This window comes from Neofelis nebulosa, chromosome 8 (genome assembly GCF_028018385.1).
Source record: "Neofelis nebulosa isolate mNeoNeb1 chromosome 8, mNeoNeb1.pri, whole genome shotgun sequence".
NCBI classification, from domain to species: domain Eukaryota; kingdom Metazoa; phylum Chordata; class Mammalia; order Carnivora; family Felidae; genus Neofelis; species Neofelis nebulosa.
The window spans coordinates 15,528,413-15,550,122 of NC_080789.1; the positions used below are offsets into that span (position 1 = coordinate 15,528,413).

The 21,710-nt window shown below is 43.2% G+C and overlaps 1 protein-coding gene across 2 annotated transcripts in view; it reads left to right on the forward strand.

Moving 5' to 3' along the window:
• The first annotated feature begins 15,691 nt into the window (after window positions 1–15,691).
• CRY1 (cryptochrome circadian regulator 1) overlaps window positions 15,692–21,710 on the forward strand; it is a 95,616-nt gene continuing 89,597 nt past the window's right edge. Inside the window, exon 1 of one of the 2 annotated variants that reach the window (XM_058741510.1) lies at window positions 15,692–16,712. In XM_058741510.1, the coding sequence (XP_058597493.1) occupies window positions 16,555–16,712 (158 nt within the window). In that variant the 5' untranslated portion in view covers window positions 15,692–16,554. The remainder of the gene's footprint in view (window positions 16,713–21,710) is intronic. The other variant, XM_058741509.1, reaches the window with a different exon arrangement.

Consider the following 21,710-nt stretch of genomic DNA (forward strand, 5'->3'; position numbering starts at 1 on the left):
CAAGGCAGGATCTGAATTCCAGGGTTATTTTTCCAGCACCAAAAATAGATGCACTCGCCTTTTAAAAAATTAATCACTTATTCCAACTGGGGGCTTTAAGCCCAAAACTTTCCAATGGAAATGGTTGGTGTTGCTAAACCCGCCTTCTGGGTTTGAGTTACACTATTATCTAATTCTTTGCCTTTATTTGAATCCTCAACCCATCCCCACCCCTCCACAGTGCTTCAATTGGATTCAACTCATCTTTTCACTTTCGATTGAATCAGGCATTATTTTAACATTTTTATTTTTGTCTTTGCTATCCGCGCAGTCTTTAAGTCTTCATTATTGGTATGTGTTTGCTTTAAGGAGAGAATACTGCCCAGTATCACTTTTATGCTGTGTTCTTTGTAAAGCAGGAATGGGGAAGGAGAGCTTGCCTGGGACACAAAGATAGTGGCCATCTGTGTGTAATGAAAGCAAAAGAGCTGACTGGACATCAACAAGTGTGTCCTTGAGACGAGAGGCATAATGATAACAGAGGCTCAAGGTTTGGAGCCTCTACTCTGTAACTCCTCACCCCCACCACTTTCAAATCCTGTCCTCGGTTTACTATGACCTCCATCTCTCCTCCCAATGAGATGGTGATGGTGGGGGGAATTGGTAGGGTCTCATCTCACTGCTACAAGGAAAGATGGATCTCTAACATCCTGTCATTCCAAGCATCTCTAGTATTTCCTTGCACACCAACTTGAGAGACATTGGTAGCCACTGATACCATTTTTCTGCCAGAAAATTCATTTCTAAAATGTGGTATTTGCTGCTCTGCTTGATCTTTCTGTGTATGCCTTCCTTTCTACCATTCCCCACCTTTCCCGTTCTGCCGCTCAGTAGCCTTTCACTTCCTGCTTGTTCTCGGTGCCCGACCTTTACCCTGGCATTGTTTCTGCCTGTCTCCTTCCCCTCCCCCGCCCCCACCTTTAGCCTCAGGTCTTAGTTTCAGTTCCATTTGGCTTAACTCCTTTCTTCATAAGCGTCTACATTCTAATAAACTTCCTCTTGGGTAGGACTCACATCTGGATTGGGATTCCTTTTCAATGTGGTCTTCCCCATGGCTCTACCGGGGTAAGGACTGTGTTTATGTCCAGTTACATTCCCAACACCTAGCATATGTCTGGCACATAATTTTTCCACGAAAACTATTTATAATGTGCACTTGAATTGAAAGTGGAACTCTAATCTCTAAAATTAAAGAAGAAATAATGGATCTTGAAATTTAACATTTGGGAATTTTAGATTTAATGAGGAGTTAGAGATTTCTGAAGATTTCAAAAACTGAAATATTTATAAAGACTAAAATTTTTACTGAAATATAACATACAGAAAAATGCCCAAATCAATGTACAGCTTGCTGAGTGTTCACAAAGTGATCACTTTCATGTAACCAGCCCCAGCTCAAATAGTGTCACCAGCTAGGCCCCAAGACTTGACATTTACTGCCAACCTGCTTGTATATACTAACCGTTGTCTGACATTTTTCCTTAAGCTCTTCCTTCTGGCTTACCTCTTAACTCAAGCAAATGAAACCCAAAACCACCCTGCAGATGATGGCCACTGCCCTGACAAGACCTCCCGCAGGCCCAGACCACCCAGACATTTTGAGCTCAACCCCATCAAGCCCCCTACTTGTGCCTGTGCAGATGGACCATGGAGTGACCTCTGGAAGGACCTACAATCACCTTTACTTCATTATGGTACTAAAATCTCCACCCAAGCGGGAGCCTCAGCCTCATTTACATAACGTACAATGTATGTATTAGGCATGTTTTCTTAAGGCACTTACTTGACCTTATGGCCACCTCTATCTACATAAGATGAAAAGACTTCCTCATCTAAATATTCATCCTAACCCTAAACAAAAGGAATCCATTCAGAAGAGCCTGGGTGGCTCAGTCTGTCCAGCATCTGACTCTTGGTTTCAGCTCAGGTCATGATCTCACGGTTTCATGGTTCGAGCCCCTTGTCTGGTTCTGCGCTGGCAGCACGGACCCTGCTTGGAATTCTCTCTCCCTCTCTGCCCCTCGCCCACTTGCACTGTCTCTGTCTCTCTCGAAATAAATAAAATAAAACTTTAAAAAAAAAAATAAAAGGAACCAGGGAGTCACAGCTTTGGAAACCATTCCCCATGATCTCCTTATTGCTACAAATAAGTTTTCTTTGTGCAACAACTCAACCTGGTGCAGTTTCTGACTCACCAAGGAACCAGCTCACACAGTTACAATAACGTATTTCCAGCACCACAGAAGGCCTCCTAGTGACCCCTAACAATGATTTTTATTTTTATTCAACATAAATTTAAAAATAGTAATTTCTGGGGCGCCTGGGTGGCTCAGTTGGTTAAGCATCCAACTCTTGACTTCGGCTCAGGCCATGATCTCACTGTTTTGTGAGTTCAAGCCCCATGTCGGGCTCTGCACTAACAGTACAGAGCCTGCTTGGGATTCTGTCTCCTTCTCTTTCTTTTTTTTTTTTTTTTTTTTAATTTTTTTTTAATGTTTATTTTATTATTTTTGAGACAGAGAGAGACAGAGCATGAACGGGGGAGGGGCAGAGAGAGAGGGAGACACAGAATCGGAAGCAGGCTCCAGGCTCTGGGCCATCAGCCCAGAGCCCGACGCGGGGCTCGAACTCACGGACCGTGAGATCGTGACCTGAGCCGAAGTCGGACGCTTAACCGACCGAGCCACCCGGGCGCCCCTGTCTCCTTCTCTTTCTGTCTCTCTCCTGCTTGCTCTCTCTCTCTCCCAAAATAAATAAAAATAAACTAAAAAATAAATAAAATAAATAAAAATTAAAAAAATTATTTCTGATGGTATTTCATTGCTTATAGACATTAATGGCACCGAGTATGAACACGTGATCTTGGGCAGCTCAATCTCTGTGTGCCTTCCCTCACGTGGAAAATGGAAATGATCATAGTAACTTCATAATAGAGTTGTTCCTAGAATACACAATAAATATGAGCAATTGAATCAATCACAGTTTAGCCAGGAAATAGGAACCACTTTAAGCCTTTCAAACAAAAGGCAAATAACAAAGGGAGCCTGTGTTGGAAGAGCTAAGAAGCCAGTCTGGTGAGAAAACCCAGAGGTCACTCACAGCAGCAAGTAGCTACCATCCCTTGGCCTGGAGGAACAAATGGAGGAGAGAATCTTGGCAGAGCCCAGAAGGCAGGCTGTGAGGAGGAGTAGGGGTCACCCCAGGCAGAAACGGGCGCCCCGAGAGAGGGGCTGTCCAGCTGGTAGTAGAAGCAGGGAGTCGTAGCCAATGCCAGAAATGATGTCACGAGAAATAGTGGTGGCTGGGAGGAGGGGTGGATGGAGATAAACCCCAGCTTCTTCCTTCCTGTCTAATGCCTGTGCCTCCCACTGACCAAACCTATCCGGAAGCCAGAGGGCAAGGAGCCTGGGAAAGATGGTTTCGCTGAAATTCAGAGCAAAGCACTTAAGAGTGCATATGGACTTAAGAGGAAAGGCAATTGATCAGTATGGATGCTATTATTATTGTTACTATTACTATTTTCTGATTTCAAAATGCATATCTTTGTTTATCCTTGATAAAACTACTTCATTAGCATTAATCTTACATTTATCAATAAATACTAGAATTTGGGGGAGGGCTCACAAGTGGTGTTCCATTACCATTGCTGTTGTTTAAGAACAAAAATTCACCCTAGTAAATGTGAAGATCTAATTGACTTTATTAAACAACTCAGGGACTGGGCAGCTTCCTATCTAACAAGCAGAGGGGAGCTCTTGAGAGTTGCACAAAATGAAGGTTTTTATAAGGAATGAGGTGGGGCAAGAAAGTTATTAGCAAAAGAAAAGAAAAAGGTTCCAGGCAAGGTGACCTTTCCTTAGGGGAGCTGGGGGGAAGGGCAAGGGCTTTTTATTAGGTGAATAACTTCAGTTTTCCTTTGGTGTGGGGTAGAGAGGGCCCATGTGACTAATTACCTCATTGGTGCCGAACAGAAAATTCATGACCCATCAGTTAAGATTTACATTTCTGGGGAGGTTGAAACTGCCGTTAGATTAGGTATTAAGCCCTGGGTTTGGTGACTTGGCCTAAATGACGCCATCTGGGGCCTATGGTTTTCTTTTTAACATTGTGCAACAAACCAAAATTCAGTGGCTTCACACTGCAGTAATCATTAATTTGCTCACAAGTGTGCAAGTTGCACAGAACTTGGGAGGGACAAATGTTTCTGTATTACATGGCAGCTCCTCTGGGAACAGAGGACCCACCTTGCTCACCCTTGTATCTCCAGTACTTAGAGCAGGGCCTGGAACAGAAGTGTTAGGCACTACGTTAGGCAGGAGTGAGGGGGGATAAAGCAGATGCTGGCCATACTGTTGGAGCCACCCACTAGGGTTAATAGCCATACCTTCAGAGCCTGGGCTGAGGAGTGGTCCCAAGTTTTTGTGTTAAAGTACCCAGGATGATGCCCTCCTTTTCATGGACATAAAGTTAAAAAGTTTTGACTGGGTTGGGTAGACCTATTGCAGGTGCTCTGCATAAGAAGCTCTTTAAATTGTCCATAGCCGACTGTCGTGAAGGTTCCCAATTAAGGGGTGTGGAGTCTGACTTGGCTTTTAGGGACTCATAAAAAGATTGGGCAATAAGTCTATAGTTGGGAATCCAGGTTTTGTAGTAATCTGTCAGGCCCAAGAAGGCCCTCAGTGGCTTTTGGGTGGTAGGTAGGTATAGGTTAATTATGCCTTGGATTCTTTCTGGGGAGAGACTGTGTCTCCCAGGGGTTATGATAACTCTCAGGTAGGACACCAGCTGCTGGATCAGTTGAGCTTTGGGTTTGGATACTTTATATCCTTTTTTGGCCAAAATTTTAGGGTTTGGATAGTATATTGGATGGCCACCTCTTGAGTAGGGAAGCAAATAAGGAAGTCTTATTCATGTTAGAGGATAGCTCCCGCCACCACCACCCCAAGTTGTAAGTCTTGTAAATCCTTAGGGAGGGCTTGGCCAAACAGATGGGAGCTATCCCTGAATCCCTGTGAGAGTACCCACCAGGTAAGTTGTTGGGTAGGCCCACAAGGGGGTTCCCATTTGAATGCAAACAGAAATTGGGATTGTTGAGCCAATGGGATGCAGAAAAGAGCAACTTTAAGGCCCAGGACCATAAACCAGAGGTTGCTTGGAGAAATGGTACCTATTGGGGTATAACAGCCTCATGAATGGCTCCTAAGTCTTGGACTAGGTGATAGCTGTTGTCCTTTTATTTTAAATTGCTGGGATGGGGATGTTGCACAGTGAGGTTGTGGGGATAGGAAGCCCATGTTTTAAAACCTTGGTACCATGGGCTGTAGCCCCTGTTTAACTTCAGGTTTGATAGGGTATTGTGTTTTTTGTTGTTGTTGTGTTTTTTATTTTTTTTATTTTTTTTATTTATTTTTTTTTATGAGAGTAGTAATAGGGGTCCTCAAGTTGAATTATAATGGGTGTGGTTGATATTGCTCTCCCAGGGATTCCTTGATCCTAGCCATCTGGGTTGACTAGGGAATCCCAATTTTTTAGTATTTATGTTGCAATGGGTGAAGGTGATGTTAAGAGAGCCCCCAGCATGTTCCTTAGACAGTTTCCAGTATGAGGCCCAAAGATGACCTTGACCCTCCAAAGTAAGGGTAAGAGGTCCCTGCCTAATAATGGGCTAGGACATTCAGGTGTAAATTAGGAAATTATAGGTAAATGCTTCTCTCTCCCAAATGCAAAGCAGGGGATCAGTGAAATGTCTGAGGGCTGGTAGGCCAGACACTCCCATGATGAGGCAAGTTTTAGGGGAGTGGGGGTCCGGAGAAGGAAGTCAAGACAGAATACGTGGCCCCAGTATCAAGTAGGGAAATAGTTGGCCTACCTGCCACATCCATTTGCACCCTTGGCTCCAGTCCAGTGATGTGGATCCTTGAAGGTGGGGCTAACTGGAGGAGACCTCCTCATTCTTAGGCAAGCATCTGGTAGGTTACTGGTGGTCCTTGCCCCCGTTGCCCCCCATGTTAAGGGACAAAGAGTAGCCCAGTCCCCATGTTGCCCATATTTGTAATAGCCAGTTGAGAGAAGAGTGTGTTTATTATGGCAGCCTTGTGCCCAATGCCCCTGTTGTTGGCAAATATGGCATTTACTTTCGCTTTTGTCTTTTTCTTCCAGGGTGCCTTTGGAGGTGGCCTTGCCTTGTAAGTCAGCTAGCATTTGGGCATGCCTGACTTCCTTTCTTTTTTTCTTCTCCTCAACCCTAACCTCTGTCTCCTGATCATGATTATAGAAGACTGTGGAGGCTGTGGCCAGCATTTCATCTAAGGTAGACCCGGGTTCTTACATCAGTTTCCATAATTTGCAACGGATGTCTGGGGCTGATTGGGATAGAAATTTGTCTTTTAGAATTACTTGGCCTTCATAGGAATCTAAGTCAAGATTGGTATATTTTGTGAAGGGCTCTTTTAGCCTATTTCAGCCTATGAGACTTGGGTTTTCTTCTGGACTTTGACTAATGGCTGTTACTTTGGAATAGTTGATGACTTTATGGTGGGCCTTGAGTCCTGCTTTAATATAAATAATGAAGTGATTTCTTTCCCATTGGTGGGCTTCATTGTTATAATCCCACCCACGTACCCAGCGGCCCAAATTCACTCTTGAAAGTGTACTTTTCTACTCAATAAACTCTATAAACTCTATCTCCCTATTCTGGTCTCAGGCCTCCAATTCTTTGGTGCATCTGGGACAAGAACAGAGTGGCCCAATAACAATAAAGATATATTTCAATCAATTTTTTTGGCTGACTAAATCAATCCCAACCTGAAGCCAGCCTATGTCTAGATTTTCAGTCATCTGGGCCAATATATTTTCTTTTAAGTCAGTTTGAGCTGTATCTGCTATTGCTTACAACTAAGATTTTTTTTTCAGTTTATTTAATTACTTTGAGAGGGAAAGAGAGCAGGGAGGGGAAGAGAGAGAGAGAAACCAAAGCAGGCTCCACACTGTCAGTGCAGAGCCTGATGTGAGGCTCGAACGCATGAACCATGAGATCATGACCTGAGCCAAAGTCAAGAGCCAGATGCTTAACCGACTGAGCCACCCAGGTGCCCCTACAACTAAGATTCTTAACTCGTAAGAAGGAGATTAAGATGTGAAGCAGAATAGAGTATCTCAGAGAAGCAAGAAAAGAGGTTCAGATTACCAGGGACTAAGAAGAGATGCCACCAGGAACGGAAGAGGAGCCAGGGTCCTGCATACCTCCTGGCGGCAGTGCCCCAAGATGTTGGCAAGGCCCTAGACGGGAGGAGTGAGGACAGAGGGAGGTAGCTGCCTGGCCAGGGTGAGGAGAGATCTCAGCAGCAAGAAGCAAACTGTCATTCTGTAAGTAAGGCACAAACTCAGCAGATGGAACCCAAGTCTGAAAGGACCATGTGAGAGAGACATTAGCCATTTCTTTTTTTTTTAATTTATTAATTTTTAAAAATTTACATCCAAATTAGTTAGCATATAGTGCACTAATGATTTCAGGAGTAGAATCCAGTGATTCATCCTCTACAAAATACACCCAGTGCTCATCCCAGCAAGTGTCCTCCTCAATGCCCCTTGCCCAATTAGCCCATGCCTCCACCCAAAAACCCTCCAGCAACCCTCAGTGTGCTCTCTGTATTTAAGAGTCTTTTATGGTTTGTCCCCTGACATTAGCCATTTCTGCAGAGGTACGGAGGCCAGTATGACCAGATGACTGAGGGCCCCCAAAATGTGAGCCCCAAGATTATGGGGCCACATAATCTTGACATGGCTCCCAGGAAGTGAGAGAAAAACTTCAAGAATGACTAGGATCAATTTCCTGCTAACTTGGCAGGAAATTAAGTTGATTTACAGAAAATAATTTTTCTCTACATCTGGCTTTGTGGACTGAGAGTCACACAGCTAAATAAGAGTTATAAAGAGCTTGCCAGAGGTGGAATTATATTTTGAAGACTGCAGCAAATGTGAGTATGGGAGTGGGGGTGGAGGGCTGGTGGGGATTACATGCAAGGTGCTCAGTAGGTCAAGGTCCCCTTGAGAGCGGGGGTGGGGGGTGGGGGGGGTGGGAAGGGAAAGTGACTTGCAAGCTCTTTTACTACAGGGGTTTCTGATATGCAAATTAGTCTGTATGTGATTGGTTAATAGAGAAATGATGTCAGAAAAAGGCAAAAGTTGTGTTGATTCATATGCAATTTTACCCAATAGGTTATCATTTTGTTCCACTAAATCAGTTCCACAACAGCTGAATGTCAAAGTGGGTGCTCACAGCTGAACACGGCAAGCTGCAGAGGAATACAGTACTGTTTAGAATGCCCATGATTTATTCCATATTATTCATTTGTCTTGATTTAGCCATGTCCTCTGTCTTAGAGTTAGAATTCTACCTGATCTTTATGTATGGAATTCTTGTCTCCATAAATCAATAGCCTCAATCTGTTCTTGTACCCTTTACATCCAGCTACCTTTTATAAAGTAAAGCCCTCTACTTATTTATTAGGGATTAAATGTTTTTAATTGTACTTTTAATTTATAGGATGGTTATTTTTTTGTTAGTGCTGCAGTTATTAAGTTGAATACATTTTAAGTGGTCTGTCTTAACCGATTATTTTCCATAAACCTTATTTAAAAAATTTTTTTAAGTTTATTTATTTATTTTGAGAGAGCGAGCAGGGGAGGGGCAGAGAGAGAGGGAGAGAGAGAGAATCCCAAGCAGGTTCCTCCTTGACAGCCCAGAGCCTGATTCAGGGCTTCCATAAACCTTACTGTTTTAACGGTACCTCTTGGCAGAATGGAGATTTTTCTGAATGTATGTACAGATTCTGGTGGAACTACTTGTACTTCTTGCACTAGCCACCAGGTGGCATGACCAGCCCCAGGCAACTTCTTTGTTTTCAGGAATTCTGAGATTGGGACCAGGGAAAATAGCAGGTTGGGTAGTGCCTGTTCTTACACCAGTATATATACCTTGCCTCTAGGTTATTCTTTCTTCTTCTGCCTTGAGCTAATAATACTGGTCATTTGTGAATATTTTCTTTCTTTGAAAAATTTTTTAAAAGTTTACTTCTTTTTGTGGGGGAGGAGCAGAGAGAGAGTGAGCAACAGAGAATCCCAAGCAGGCTCCGCACAGTCACCTCAGAGCCTGATGCCGAGCTTGAACCCATGAACTGTGGCATGATGACCTGAGCCTAAACTAAGAGTCGGATGTTTAACCAACTAAGCCACCCAGGCGCCCCTGTGAGTATTTTCTTTCCAGAGATTTCCTGGCAGTCCTTTACGACCTTGGTTAACTTATGAAGCAACTCCTAAATCCACTTCTCTACCCTGACCCCTCTCCAAGTGCTACCATCTCAATACAACAACAGCAGGAGTGGCTGGTTTATTCCTCTCTGAATGCTCAAGCACCATGGAGATGAGCCCTTTAGAAGCACTTCAATAGCTCTGAGTAACATGCAGTACAATTCAGTGCCATCCTTTGCTCTTTGCATTATAGCCTTCTTTCTTACCAACGGGCTATATTGATGATACGGGTAGAACAAATACCCCTCAAGTTTCTGTCACAGATCACTAGGGTTTCAACTTGTATATACTTACTTCACTACATGAACATTTTATTTGTTTATTTGTCTAGACAGAGAAAGAGCATATGTTAGCAGGGGAGACTGGCAGAGGGAGGGAGAAAGAGAATCTTAAGCAGGTTCCATGCTCAGCACGGAGCCCTGACATAGGGCTCAGTCCCACAACCCTGGGATCTTGACCTGAGCCAAAATCAAGAGTTGGACACTCAACTGATTAAGCCACCCAGATGCCGCAACATAAACATTTCAAATAAATATATTGCTTTATGCTGCACAATCATCTACTCCTTTGGAATCCTTTCCTTTATTCCTTTAAATTAAAAAAAAAAAATTTAGTTTCCCAGTGTAAATGCTACTTTCTATAAGAAGTCTACCTGGATTCATCTTAACCAGAATTATTCAGCCTTCCCCCACAATTGGACAGTTCTTATTCTGCACTTATATAAAAGCACCTACAGGGGAGCGTGGGTGGCTTAGTGGGTTGAGCATCTGACTCTTGATTTCAGCTTAGGTCATGATCTCAGCGTTCATGAGTTTGAGCCTTGTGTCGAGCTCCGCATTGACAGCTCAGAGTCTGCTTGGGATTCTCTCCCTCCCTCTCTCTCTGCTCCCCTGCTCTCTCTCTCTCTCTCAAAATAAGGAAATTTTTTTTTTTAAAGCCCTTCCTTGCCAGTGTACTGCAGGCAGGAGAGTGTGCTGAGCAACCCATAGCCATTGGAGCTGGGAAAGCCTGTGTTTATTTCCTGCCTTTTCTACTTTTGAGGGTAAGTTATGAGGACTTAATTATCTGGGCCCCAGTTTTCTCATGTATAAAACAGGAAGAGTAATAGCTATCTCATGTGGCTGTTGTGAAAAGCAAATGAAATCATGTATCTGAGGTACTTAGAATAGTGCCTAATATGGTAGTTCTGTGTCTGGCACATTAAGGACTCAGTTGATTTTGGATAATTACAGTATTTTGGGTATTTATCTATTCATTAGCTTTGTAAATATTGTGGGTTGTCTTGTCTGTTCGAGCTGCTGTAACAAAATACCACAGTCTAGGTGGCTTATAAACAACAGAAATTTATCCTTCACAGTTCTAGATGCTGTCAGTCTGAGATCAGGTGCTAGCATAGTCAGGTTTTAGTAAAGGCCCACTTTGGGGTTGTGGACTGCTGACTTCTGGCCATGTCACGTCCATGTCCCCATTTAGTCGTTGGACACAACCTTTCATGACATTTTGCATAATGCAATCCTCTTTGGCAAAACCCCTGTTAGTTTGTTTTCTCTTTCAGCTAAGCTTTGCACCCCTCTAAGGAAGAAGGGACATGAAGAAAAATCTAGCTGTTCTCTTAGCCAGCAGGAGGCTTGGCAGGGCTTTCCAGGCCTTCTCTGTCCAGTGGCATCCCTCATATGCTTTTGTTCTGGGCCCCAGTAGAGTGGTACGGGGACTCTAGGAGGTCAGCCACCAGATTTCAGATGGGAAGTTGGCATAAGTGTCTTCTACTCTCAGAACACCCTAAGCTTACCTAGGAATCTGGGGCTAATCCTACAACAAGCATAGGTGAAATACTGTCTTCTTGTTTTAGAAAAGATTGGTTCATCTCTGTCTTATTTTTCTTGCACACATATCTCAGCTTAAAGAATTTTTATATAGTGCCGGGGAAAAGGGAAGGGAGCAGCAAATTCTTCCTGATTTACCTCTGGATCTAAGCCCTTGAATTTAGAACAAAAACACTGGAATACCTTTGTCCTCAACTTCTGCCCCTCTGAGGCAACAGAGGACTCACATTCAATGACCTGAATGGGAATGGTCACAGGACAAAAAAAGGATCTGTGTCGTAAAAACATTAGCTAATATTTCACAATATCATATTGCCACATGTGTAATTATTTACACTTTCTAAATGCATTTGGTCAACAAAAAGGACAAGAACCACTGAGAAAACTGTTCACAAATACATCTGTGTGGACTCTATCAGTTAACAGATTGTATCAGTCAGTGTCCAATGAGGAGACAGGAACCACATAGTAAATCCAACAGGGAATGTTTCATAAAAAGAATTATTAATTATAACAGGGGATTTACAATTAATTATAATTAATGATAAAGGGGGAAGGGAACTATGACAAATGCCCCAGGCCTGAGGGAGAGTACCCGAGGAAAGATAAACTTCGGGGAATGCCCAGTGTCTTTTCCAAGAGTGGGATTCAGACCTCCCTGGAGACAGTGTAGTTGTAGCTGAATGAGCTGATCATACAGTCTACTCCTTCATTATTTGTGTGTTGATAACACATGCCAAAAATCACCTCTGCAAGATAGGGTCATGAGAGAACACAGGCTTTTGGTTTAGAGGCTGACACACTTTTATCAAGTGTGCTCATGAAATTGAAGAGATATTGATTGTTCCAACATTGTTGGCAGTTAAAGGAATGTTTAACAGGACTCTTAGTGATATTTTTGAGCCTGTGTCAGAGTTGTGTTCATAGAGTCCAGAATTTTTAAATCGTAGAGAAAACTTAGAAATCATCTAGTTCAATCTACTCCATTTATAGATGCATTAATCAGGCCAAGAAAGCCTATGTGACTTGTTCAAGATCATCAACTAATTAATGGCCAGCTGAGATTATTACCCAGTCTCTTCTTAGTCCCATACTCTTTCTACCGCATGATGTTGGAGCCAACCAGAACGTCAGATTCTGACAAGGCTCCCCATCCCTCCTTTCCCCCTTTAGACATAAATACTCTGAAAAAGAATAGGAATGGTAGTATCAGTGAGGGATAGTGTATATAAGGAAAGACCTTAGATTCAGAAAGTCTTGGTTTCTCTTTTTTCTTTTCTTTTATTTATATATATATTTTTGCCTATAGCACCTTTCATTTCCACACGTTTTTTCTTTTTTTAAATGTTTATTTATTTCGAGAGAGAGAGAGAGAGCAGGAGCAGGGGATGGGGTAGGCAGAGAGAGAGAATCCCAAGAAGGCTCTACTCTGCCACTGCAGAGCCTGAAGCAGGGCTTAAACCCATGAACTGTGAGATCATGACCTGAGCTGAAACCAAGAGTCTGGATGCTCAACTGACTGATCCACCCAGGCGCCCCCAGAAACAGTCTTGGTTTTTCATCTAGTTTTATTACTTATTTGTATTTCTGAGCTTTTAGTGTCTTCAGCAGAAAGCAGGCATGAATTATTAATAAATAATGAGGGGCGCCTGGGTGGCGCAGTCGGTTAAGCGTCCGACTTCAGCCAGGTCACGATCTCGCGGTCCGTGAGTTCGAGCCCCGCGTCAGGCTCTGGGCTGATGGCTCGGAGCCTGGAGCCTGTTTCCGATTCTGTGTCTCCCTCTCTCTCTGCCCCTCCCCCGTTCATGCTCTGTCTCTCTCTGTCCCAAAAATAAATAAAAAATGTTGAAAAAAAAAAATTTAAAAAAATAAAAAAATAAAAAAATAAATAATGATAATAATAAGCTGCCTCAGAATATTATTATGAAGGTTAATATGCCTGTCACATAGTAGGTGCTCAGTAAGTCATATATATTATTAAATGGTTACTTCTTCTCCATAATAGATTTATTAAAGTAACTACTTACGTGCCATAAAAAACCTTTTGTCTTTGAGGAATGTACAGTTGACAGTACTGACACTTTTATAATAAATCAGTACTTTTATGTATAAATGAAAGTTACACATCCACCCACATCCAGCTGCCTGTTAGAAAAAAAATCTGTTTTTATTAAATGAACAAATGGCAAACATAAGTCAACTCTACACAAATCAATATTCTCTCTCTCCATTCCACAATTTCATTTGGATGCTTGAAAACAATTCTTATGTCTTTAGACATAATATACTTACTTTAAAACTGCCTAAAGTGAAACATAAAACACTGTATTTTAAAAAGTACAATAGGCCCTGGAGAATGAGGCAATCCAAGTGAGGGCAGAGAGCTCTATATGCTACATCCTATGCATAGATGATGGACCCTTCAGAGTCGTAATTACCCAAGGCTCCTCTCCACTGATTAAAAAATGACAAATATTTAAAACTTTATAGTGAACAAAGGGTTCTCATGTGTATAATTTTAAATGATCCGAAGAAACCAAAGAAAGGATGCTATACCCTCTTTATGGCAATAGAAGCAGAGTTACGAAAGACCATCCAGACATTGGTTCATTAGATGACTGAATTTACATTACTGCTGTATTAGTTTGCTAGAGCTGCTATAACAAAGTACCACAAAAAGACTGGCCTAGAACAACAGGAATTTATCATCACATAGTTCTGGAGGCCAGAAATCTGAAATTAAAGTGTTAGCAGGGTCATGCTCCCTCTGAAGGTGCTAGGGAAGGATCTATTCCAGGACACTCTCCTAGTTTTGAATAGCTCTTGGCCTATGGCATCATGACTCCAATCTTCGAATGGCATTCTCTCTGTGTGTGGGTGTCTCTGTGTCCAAATTTCCCCCCCCCTTTTTTTTTTTAACGTTTATTTATTTTTGAGACAGAGAGAGACAGAGCATGAACGGGGGAGGGTCAGAGAGAAGGAGACACAGAATCTGAAACAGGCTCCAGGCTCTGAGCTGTCAGCCCAGAGCCCGACGCGGGGCTTGAACTCAAGGACCGTGAGATCGTGACCTGAGCCGAAGTCGGCGGCTTAACCGACTGAGCCACCCAGGCGCCCCAAAATTTCCCCCTTTTTATAAGGACACTAGTCATATTGGATTAGGGCCCTCCCTAATGACATCATCTTAACTGTGTCATCTGCAAACACTTTATTTCCAAGTAAGTCACATTCACAGGTACGAGGGGTTATATGAATTTTAGAAGGACACAACTCAGCCTGTAACAACTGCCATATCTTCCTCCTTTGGACCTTGTCTGACACATTGGTGGCAGACAGCATTCATTCATTCGCTCATTCATTCAATAAACATTGGAAAGCATGTGTCAGGCTCTATACTGGGTACTGATGATGCAAAAACCAAACTGGACAGACACCCTGTCCTTGAGAAGCCACAGTTTAGAAGAAATTGGGGACACATTATTATGATAATAAATACTATTATTGAACATATTCTTCCTACTAGCTATTAAAGTAGGTACTTTCCATTTAATCTTCACAATAGTATGATAAGTAATGTATCAGAGACACAACTGGGGAGATGGGTATTCATCCGAAATCTGCTCTGGAAAACAGGAATATTTTTGCAAATTAGGTAGCAATTCATCTGAGTCTAAAGAGATGTGTAGAAATATATGAGGTAGCTCAAAGGTTGCTGTGGTGAACAGCAAATTCTAAAGAAGAGTATTTTATAAAGGAAAAAAATAGCACATGTAAAGGTTAAGAGACACATTGTAAACTCCACCACGGCTGAGATTTTTTCCTATTTCTTTTCTGTACCTCTAGCACTTTGAACAGTGTCTGGCTCATTCAGTAAACGTTTAATGAACATTAAGGGCATCGGATGTGGAAAGGAATGACATGGCCTGATGCTCACCGTCGCTAGAAAGGTAGACAAAGGCCCCTTCATGAAGAGCTTGGTTACCCACACTAAAGGTAAGAAATCAGGGCTAACAGGTTGATGATGCATAGACAGTATTCAGGTATTCCGCCCTGCCCAGTGCTCCTATTCCCCAGAACACGTCCCAGGGTGCCGCACCACGCGGGCCAGAAGAATGGGGGGTACGCCAGCTCCACACACTCCAAAGTAGGGTTGTTTAGCCAAAGCTGGATTGGAGCACAAGGCTGGGCTTGAAGTCTAACAGAGCTTCCTACTCTCTTTCTTCCAACTCATCCTGCCCTCACTCCCCGCCAGCCTCTCCCGCCGACTCTTGGAGGACACTCAACTGTTTTCAGGCCTTCCCGGGATCCTACGGGAGGTATCCCAGAGCGCGCTCCGGACCGCCGGCCGCGCCCTCCTTCCCTCTGGAACGCAGCGAGAGCGCACGCGCGCCATCCGAGGCGAGCGCGCGCTCGCGAACTCCCCGCATCCCCGTGCTCATCCGGGTCTCAAGTCGCTTCAGCCAATAGGGGACGCTCACGGCCTCCGGGGGCGGGGCTAAGCCTTCCCTCACATGGGGCCTGTGGTCACCGCGGGCGCTTGTAGGTGACCGGTCGGCGGAGAAAAGGGGAAGAGGCAGGGAGCCTCGCGACTGGGAGAGGGTCGACAGCTTCGAGGTCAAGCAGCTGCCGCCCCCTAGAAGCGACTTAATCGCGAGCCGATTCCTCAGTCAGTGCCGCTGTAGTAAACACACTTCAGAAACGTGAGGTGCCGGGGGTCACGTGGGGAGCGCCCTCTCCAATGAGGAGCCGGGGGCGTGGCCGAGGCCGCTGACGCGGCGGTGGCGGCGGAGTCACCCGGGCAGCCTCGGAACCGGTCACCGGCCGGCAACGGTCCAGCGGCCTCGACCGCCACCTCCGAGCTCACTCCTCTTTCCCGGGCCGAGAGACAGCGTGGCCGACTGTGGCTGAATCCCCTCTCGTCCCACTCGGTGGCTCGCCTTAGGCGGGCCGTTTTCTCCTCAGGGGCCGCCTCGGTGGGGCGAGGTTTCCGTGACGAACCTCCCGGGGCTGCCGGTGCCGTCCGGGGCTGTCGTGGAGGCTCGGGCTCGTGGAACGTGCTCACGCCCCGGGGTCCGAGGCCCTTGAAGCGATGCGCCTTGTCCCGGCGGTTGCGGCGGGCTCTGGCTCGTAAAGGGCGTCACGCCCGGACTCCTCTGACTGGGCAGCCTCCATTCATCTTCCAGCGGCGCCTCCAGCGCCCTTTCCTTCTCCGGTCCCCTCCTCGGACTCATTTTTTCCTTTCCCCCCTCTGCCGCCCTTTCCCCACTCCTTGGGTGTGGCGGTTCCCCTGGAAGCGGAGGTGTGGGTTATGAGCCGGCCCTTCCTTCCTTGAATTTCTCGCTTGGGGAACTGGGCAAGGACCGCCGCCCGCCGCGCCCCCGGGATGGGGGTGAACGCCGTGCACTGGTTCCGAAAGGGGCTCCGGCTTCACGACAACCCGGCCCTGAAGGAGTGCATTCAGGGCGCCGACACCATCCGCTGCGTCTACATCCTCGACCCCTGGTTCGCCGGCTCCTCCAATGTGGGCATCAACAGGTGGCGGTGAGTCGGAATCCCGTGAGAAATGGGTTTCGGTGTTTAATGAATCAAGACTTGACTTGCAGGGGGCAGAATCTGAGAATTTAGACCTGGGGCGGCCGTACTTAGACTGTTTTAGAATTAAGGGCGTCTTGAGTACTAAATAGAATTGACTTACTAGTTCTCTGGCCGGAGAGTGCTGGCAGCCTGGAACACCCTGGCCCTCATGTGTGAGTTGCATGCCTCTGCACTAATGGGAACTCTTCCCCTGATTTTACGGGGAATTCTTAGCGGTGGAGGGAAACAAACACCCAGTTCGCAGTGGCCCACGGATTGCTTTTCTTGGCCTCTTTGTGGCATTCGAAAGGATTGCGGCTTTGGGTGTTAACGTGTGTGTGCGTCTAGGTAACTCCTAGTGTGAAGAAAATCATTCAGTACAGGCACCTCCAAATCCACTTTTCTTCCACCTTGACGTTGCCGTAGGAAAAGCAAGGGAAACATTATCTGGTTTCCCTTTGCTCAGCTCTTCCTCTCAACTCCTCCTTGTGGTTGACTAGACAAAGCACAGTTTTTCTTTCTAGGCAAAGTATAAAGCCTTCTAGGGATCAGAGCACTGAAAGAAATCTTAGAGAAGCTTTATGATCTTTCCCTGAAATACCAGGTTAGATGATTGTTAGCCCCCCCCCCCCCGTGGAAATGAAAGCATTTGTTTAACAGATAGGTTATTGACCGCCTACATTATAACAGGCACTGCTTTAAATACCAGGGATATAGCAGTGAATGAAACAGACAAAAATTCTTATCCTTCAGAGCACACGTGCCAGAAATTCACAGGTATAGTATTCGGTGGTGATTAAAGCTGTGGAGAAATATAGAGCAGAGGAAGGGGATAAAGAATACAGTAAGATGGGATTATTGTTGTATTTTAAGTATGGTGATCAGGAAGAACTCAGAGAAGGTGGCAATTGAGCAAAGTGATGAAACAGGTAATTGCAGATATCTAAGGGAAAAGCATTCCAGGCAAGGGGAAAGCAGTGAGGGAAAAGGCCCTGAGGTGGGAAAATGTGGTTAACCTTTGGAAGAAACAGCACAAGAAGCAATATAAATGGATCAGAAGAGTGAATGGTGCTAGTAGTTGAGGTCAGAGATGTGATAGGGCCAGACTGAGTTGTCAATATTTGTGCTTTCGCTCAAAGCAAAGTGGGAATGATTGCAGGATTATGAGCAGAGAAGTGGCATAATTTAACCTAATTTTTTTTTTTCTAATGTTTATTTAGTTTGTGAGAGAGAGGGAGACAAAATCTAAAGCAGGCTCTGAGCTGTCAGGACAGAGCCCGATGCAGGGCTCAAACTCACAAACCATGAGATCATGACGTGAGCCAAAGTTGGATGCCCAACTGACTGAGTCACCCAGGTGCCCCAGTTTAACTTAAGTTTGAAAAAATTTCTGTGATCATAGTTCTGAGAACAGACTGAACTGGGGGGGAGAAGGTGGACAAGAGACAGGAGGCTGTTGCATTCATTCAGGTGAGAGATGATAATGACTTGGACCACAGTGATGTTGGATGAGGTAAGAAGTAGTCAAATGCTGAGTATAGTTTGAACAGAGAATCTGCAGTATTTCTTGGCAGATTGGATATGTGTTATGAGAGAAAGAGAAGGAATTAGGAATAATTCCAAAATTGTTGGTTTGAGGAACTAGAAGGATAAAGCTGTACTTGACCAAGAAAGTGAAGTCAGTTGCAGAAGCCATTGGAAGGGTGATTGGAGTTCTCTTTTGAACTCGATTTAGTTGGAGATGTGTATTACACATCCAAATGGAGATGGCAGATCGGCAGTTGGAGATAATCTGGAGTTCAGGATGGATTTACAGGCAGGAGGTATAAATTGGAGAGTCATCAGTTGGTAGATAATATTTAAAGCCATTACTCATCCATCCATTCATTGAACAAATACTTGTCATGCACCTACTATATGTCAGACATTGCTTTACATTCAGGGCTTTTGGCATTAACAAAAATAGCTAAAACATTCTTAACCCTGTTGAAGTCACAGTCTAGTGGAAACATGAGACTATATGAGAACATTAAAGTGAGTGTAGGGGCGCCTGGGTGGCTCAGTTGGTTAAGCGTCTGACTTTGGCTCAGGTCACGATCTCACTGTCTGTGAGTTCGAGCCTCCTATCCGAACTGCCAGCTCAGAGGTTAGAGCCTGCTTTGGATTCTGTGTCTCCCTCTCTCTCTGCCCCTCTCCCTGCTTACACTTTGTCTCTCTCTCTCTCTCTCTCTCTCAAAATTAATTAAACATTAAAAAAAAATTAAAAAGAGAAAGTGGGTGTAGATAGAAAACAGAGGAGGTCCAAGGACTGAGCCTTGGGTACTCTAATGTGTAGAAATTGTGGAGTTGTGGAAGAATTTACATAGGAGATTGAGAAGGAATATCTAGTAAGAAAAGCCCAGAAGAGTATGGTGTCTTAGATGCCAAAGTAAAGAAAGTATTTCAAAGAGTGTGTTTTACCTACGTCAGGTGTTGCTGATAGGTCAAGTAAGATGAGGACTGAAAACTAAAAATTGTATTTAGAATTTATAGCCTTGACTAGGAGTGGTTTAAGTAATGTCAGAGGCAAAGCCTTTCCAAGAGAGGCTGAGAGGTGAGAATTTGGGAGATAACTCCTACAGACAGCTCTTTTAGGGAGTTTTGCTGTAACGGGATCAAAAAATGACATGGTGCCTGGATTGGGATGTGAACTCAAGAGATTTTTTTGGTGTGCTGATGGGAATGATACAGCAACTGTATGTAAAAACACTCATTAGCAGAATTGATTAGTAGATTCTGGGAAAAGATGATAAATGTAATATATTTTAATGTATTAATAATATGTTAATATGGTTCTAAGACCCTTTTCATAACATTGTTAAAGAGGATTAAAAAATTAGTTAACAAATGTAAAATGCTTAAAATGTGATTGGTAGTAGTAAGGGCTTGTTTGTTATTTGCTACTAAATTGAAAGCCCTAGGTGAATAATATCTAATTAAATGTTTGCTGTCAGTTTCTTCTAGATCATTTGATAAGTTTATAAAATCTAGACCGTAAGCTTCTGTAGGATAGGGATTATAGAGGCACCTGGGTGGCTCAGTTGGTTAAGTTTCTGATTTTGGCTCAAGTCATGATCTCTTGATCTCATGTTTTGGTTCGAGGGTTTGAGCCCTGCATTGGGCTCTGTGCTTAAAGCTCAGAGAGCCATGAGTCTGCTTCTGATTCTCTCTCTCTCTCTTTCTTTCTCTTTCTCTCCTTCTCTCTCTCCCCCCCTCCCTCCCTCCCTCCCTCCCTCTCTCCCCCTCTCCTGCTCACACTCTCTCTCAGAAATAAATGAATAAACATTCTTTAAAAATTGAAAAAAGGATAGGGGTTATATATTGCTTATCTTTGTACACCCAGCAACTCACATTATGTCAGGGAGTGACATAAAACTTGTAAGCACAGTAGAATAGTCCCGTATTTTCCTTTTTAAAAGATTTTTTTTTTAACTACTACATATTGCCCTTTCTAAAAAATGGGTAGAGATGTAAATAATGAATAGAGAGACTTTTGTCTTCTAAAGACTAAGTTATAAAAAGGCAAGGACAAAGTTTTATTTAGTCAGTTCTCATAGCACTGAATTCAGTGCTTTTCATATAGTTGTAGCTCAGTTACTGTTTGTTGAATGAAATGACATCTAGGAGTCAGTAATTTTATACTTAAACAACTTTATGCATTTCCTTACTGACCATAGAATAATGTGCAATCTCCTTAGCTTGGCATTCGGGCTCTCTTGTGGGTTTCTACCTTCTTTCCTTTATGCCATTTCCTTCAGTCAACAACATTTCTTAGATTTTTGGATTTAATGAAGTTTATTTTACCTAAGTAAGTTAACAAAACTACCTTTTAATATTGCCATCATTTTGTTTAAAAAGGATGCTTTAATATTTAAAAAGAAAGTTAGAAGGACATTGTTGCAAAATAAAGGACAGTCCTTTGACTTTAATAAATGAAGCTTTATGAAAATTCACTTTGCCTCATCAGTGAAAACATTATCTTGAATTTGTCATATTTGGGATTGAATGATTTAAAATATTTCAATTTTGGCTCATTTGGTAGAGCATGTGACTTGATTTCAGGGTTGTGAGTTCAAGCCCCACATTGGGCATGGAGACTACTTAAAAAAAAAAAGAATAAAATATTCCAATTCCTTCCTTATCTCTTATTAAAATTATACCACATAAACACTTATATATGAATATTCACAGGACTATTATTGTTCATAATTTATAATTTGTAATAGTCAAAGGTGGAAACAATCTAGATGGCCATCTACTGATGAATGGTTAAACAAAATATGGTGTATCTATACAATGGAGTATAATTCAATCATAAAAAGAAATGAAGTACTGATACATGCTACAGCATGGATGAGCCTTAAAAACATTATGCTAAGTGAAGAAGCCAGTCACAAAATTCCACATGTTATTTGATTATGTTTATTTGAAATGTCTAAAATAGGCAAATATATAGAGACAAAGTAGATTGGTGGCTTCTTAGGGCTAGGTGGGTTGGGAGAGTTGGGAGGTGGTAGCTAAGGGGCACAGGGTTTCTTTTTGAGGTGATGAAAATGTTCTAGAAGTTGGTGGTTGTACAACTCTTTAAATGTACTAAAAAATCATTGAATTGTACACATAAAAGAATCTATTTACCCCTTTAAGGTCCAGTCCACATAACCACCTTTTCCTTAATATTGTTTATATCACCTTGTCTGGGATGCTTTACAGTCTTGTAACTCTTATGCCATTTTTTGATACTGCTTTCCACATCACCATAGTATTTATTTCTTTAATTTCTAAATATTGTATAGTCCTCATGTATTCACTTATTTTTCATTTAACAGATTGCAACTCTTCTTCCTGAAGAGAAGGTACCATTTCATTCAATCAAAAATTTATTTTTCATTCATATTTATGGCAGGTATTATTTTGGTACTGGGGATA